At 38.6% G+C, this 1,757-nt stretch overlaps 1 protein-coding gene across 1 annotated transcript in view; it reads left to right on the forward strand.

The window, feature by feature from the left end:
• rxrgb (retinoid X receptor, gamma b) overlaps positions 1-1,757 on the forward strand; it is a gene marked incomplete in the record, with an annotated part of 37,433 nt that overhangs the window by 34,293 nt on the left and 1,383 nt on the right. The window contains 4 exon segments of the mRNA XM_014002955.1: positions 109-238; positions 717-849; positions 1,130-1,221; positions 1,380-1,485. Coding sequence (XP_013858409.1) covers positions 109-238; positions 717-849; positions 1,130-1,221; positions 1,380-1,485 — 461 coding nt within the window.

The raw sequence follows: 1,757 nt of genomic DNA on the forward strand, positions 1-1,757 counted from the left end.
CCCCCAAATCCCACAATTTAGCCACAACTGCACCTGCTCTCTGAATGTAAATGTCAAAGAAAGAGCTCAAGAGCACAGTTATTTACCAAATTGCTTGTTCCTCTTCAGACCAACGACCCCGTCACCAATATCTGCCAAGCAGCCGACAAACAGCTCTTCACCTTGGTGGAGTGGGCCAAAAGGATTCCTCATTTCTCTGAACTCCCTCTGGACGACCAGGTCATCCTACTACGAGCAGGTGGGCACATGCAGACCCAGATTCCATGTTTGGATTTCTTTGCAGCAGCTGTTCATTCCCAGGCAGCACGTCATTTTTAAAATTTCGCTCAACARGTTTTTTGCCGTCTCGTTAAATAGAGCAGCGAAACCAAATATATCTGGACTATTTGCCAAGTCCCAGCAGTGCGGTTTGCAGCAGCAACTCTCGCACTGGTTTTTGCTGGTTTCACTCTCGTGCCTGAATAAGGAAGTCACAAACAGGATCTAATAAAAGTCATTAAACCAACATAAAAAAAGATTTTAGAAATTAAAGMGGGGATGCATATTTTCTGCCACCTTTCATTGATTTTCTTTGAAATCCATTTATGGGTTCATTTATAAATATTTTGTTTGTTTTTATCACTTTTTTATWACTCTACTTTTGCCTCAGTGGCAGCGAGGAAAACATGAAATACAGAATTCTGTAATATGTTTTTTTTTATCTTCAACGCATCCAGGGTGGAACGAGCTGCTCATCGCCTCTTTCTCGCATCGCTCCGTCACYGTTAAAGACGGCATCCTGTTGGCTACGGGTCTTCACGTCCACAGAAGCAGCGCCCATAGTGCTGGAGTGGGGTCCATCTTTGACAGGTAGGAAATACTAAAAAAAAAAAAAAAAACCTCCACCTCACAGACCAAGGAAGTTGAGTATACACTGCCACCTTGTGTTGGTCACAGGTACTGAGATGGAAAGAAGAAATACAGCATCAGTTGTAGCAATTATTCTTATACAACTAATAAAACCGGCATAATCTCATATTATTATTTATTAGTTTACATTTAAAATACAAATATAAAAAGAAGGATTTAAAAGCATATGTTTACTTTAATAAGTTCCTGTTAACGTGCTGTAAATCTTGATTACCTGCAGGGTTCTGACAGAATTGGTGTCTAAAATGAAAGACATGCAGATGGATAAAACAGAACTTGGCTGCCTACGGGCCATAGTCCTCTTCAACCCAGGTGGGTCTTGGCTGCACATGGAGCATTCAAAGACTTTTCCTCTGGTGCAGTATTTATGCCTAATCTTATACGATTGCTTTGAAATCTGAGGAGAGTACTTTTATATTTTAGTAAATAACAGTGATGTTAATCTGAGCTTGTGTTTGACTTTGTTTCAGATGCAAAAGGTTTGTCGAACCCATCAGAGGTAGAGGCACTGAGAGAAAAAGTCTACGCTTCGCTGGAYTCGTATACTAAACAAAAGTACCCAGACCAGCCTGGCAGGTATGAAATGCAAAACATTACAGCATTAATGTGTAATAAACACCACTATACACAACAGTTTACAGCATTTCACTAAACAGATCCCACACAAAAACTGTTTCTGTGTATGGAGGACCAACACTGACAAAAATTTAAATAAAATAAATATAAATGGACTAATAAATAAATATACTTAAAATCCACCAATTAATTAAAAAACACTTTACCTCATGTTTTATTATTTAATTGACCCTCATTTGTATTTTTACAGCTTAATTCAAACACATATATAT

This window comes from Austrofundulus limnaeus, unplaced genomic scaffold (genome assembly GCF_001266775.1).
Source record: "Austrofundulus limnaeus strain Quisiro unplaced genomic scaffold, Austrofundulus_limnaeus-1.0 Scaffold15, whole genome shotgun sequence".
NCBI lineage: Eukaryota > Metazoa > Chordata > Actinopteri > Cyprinodontiformes > Rivulidae > Austrofundulus > Austrofundulus limnaeus.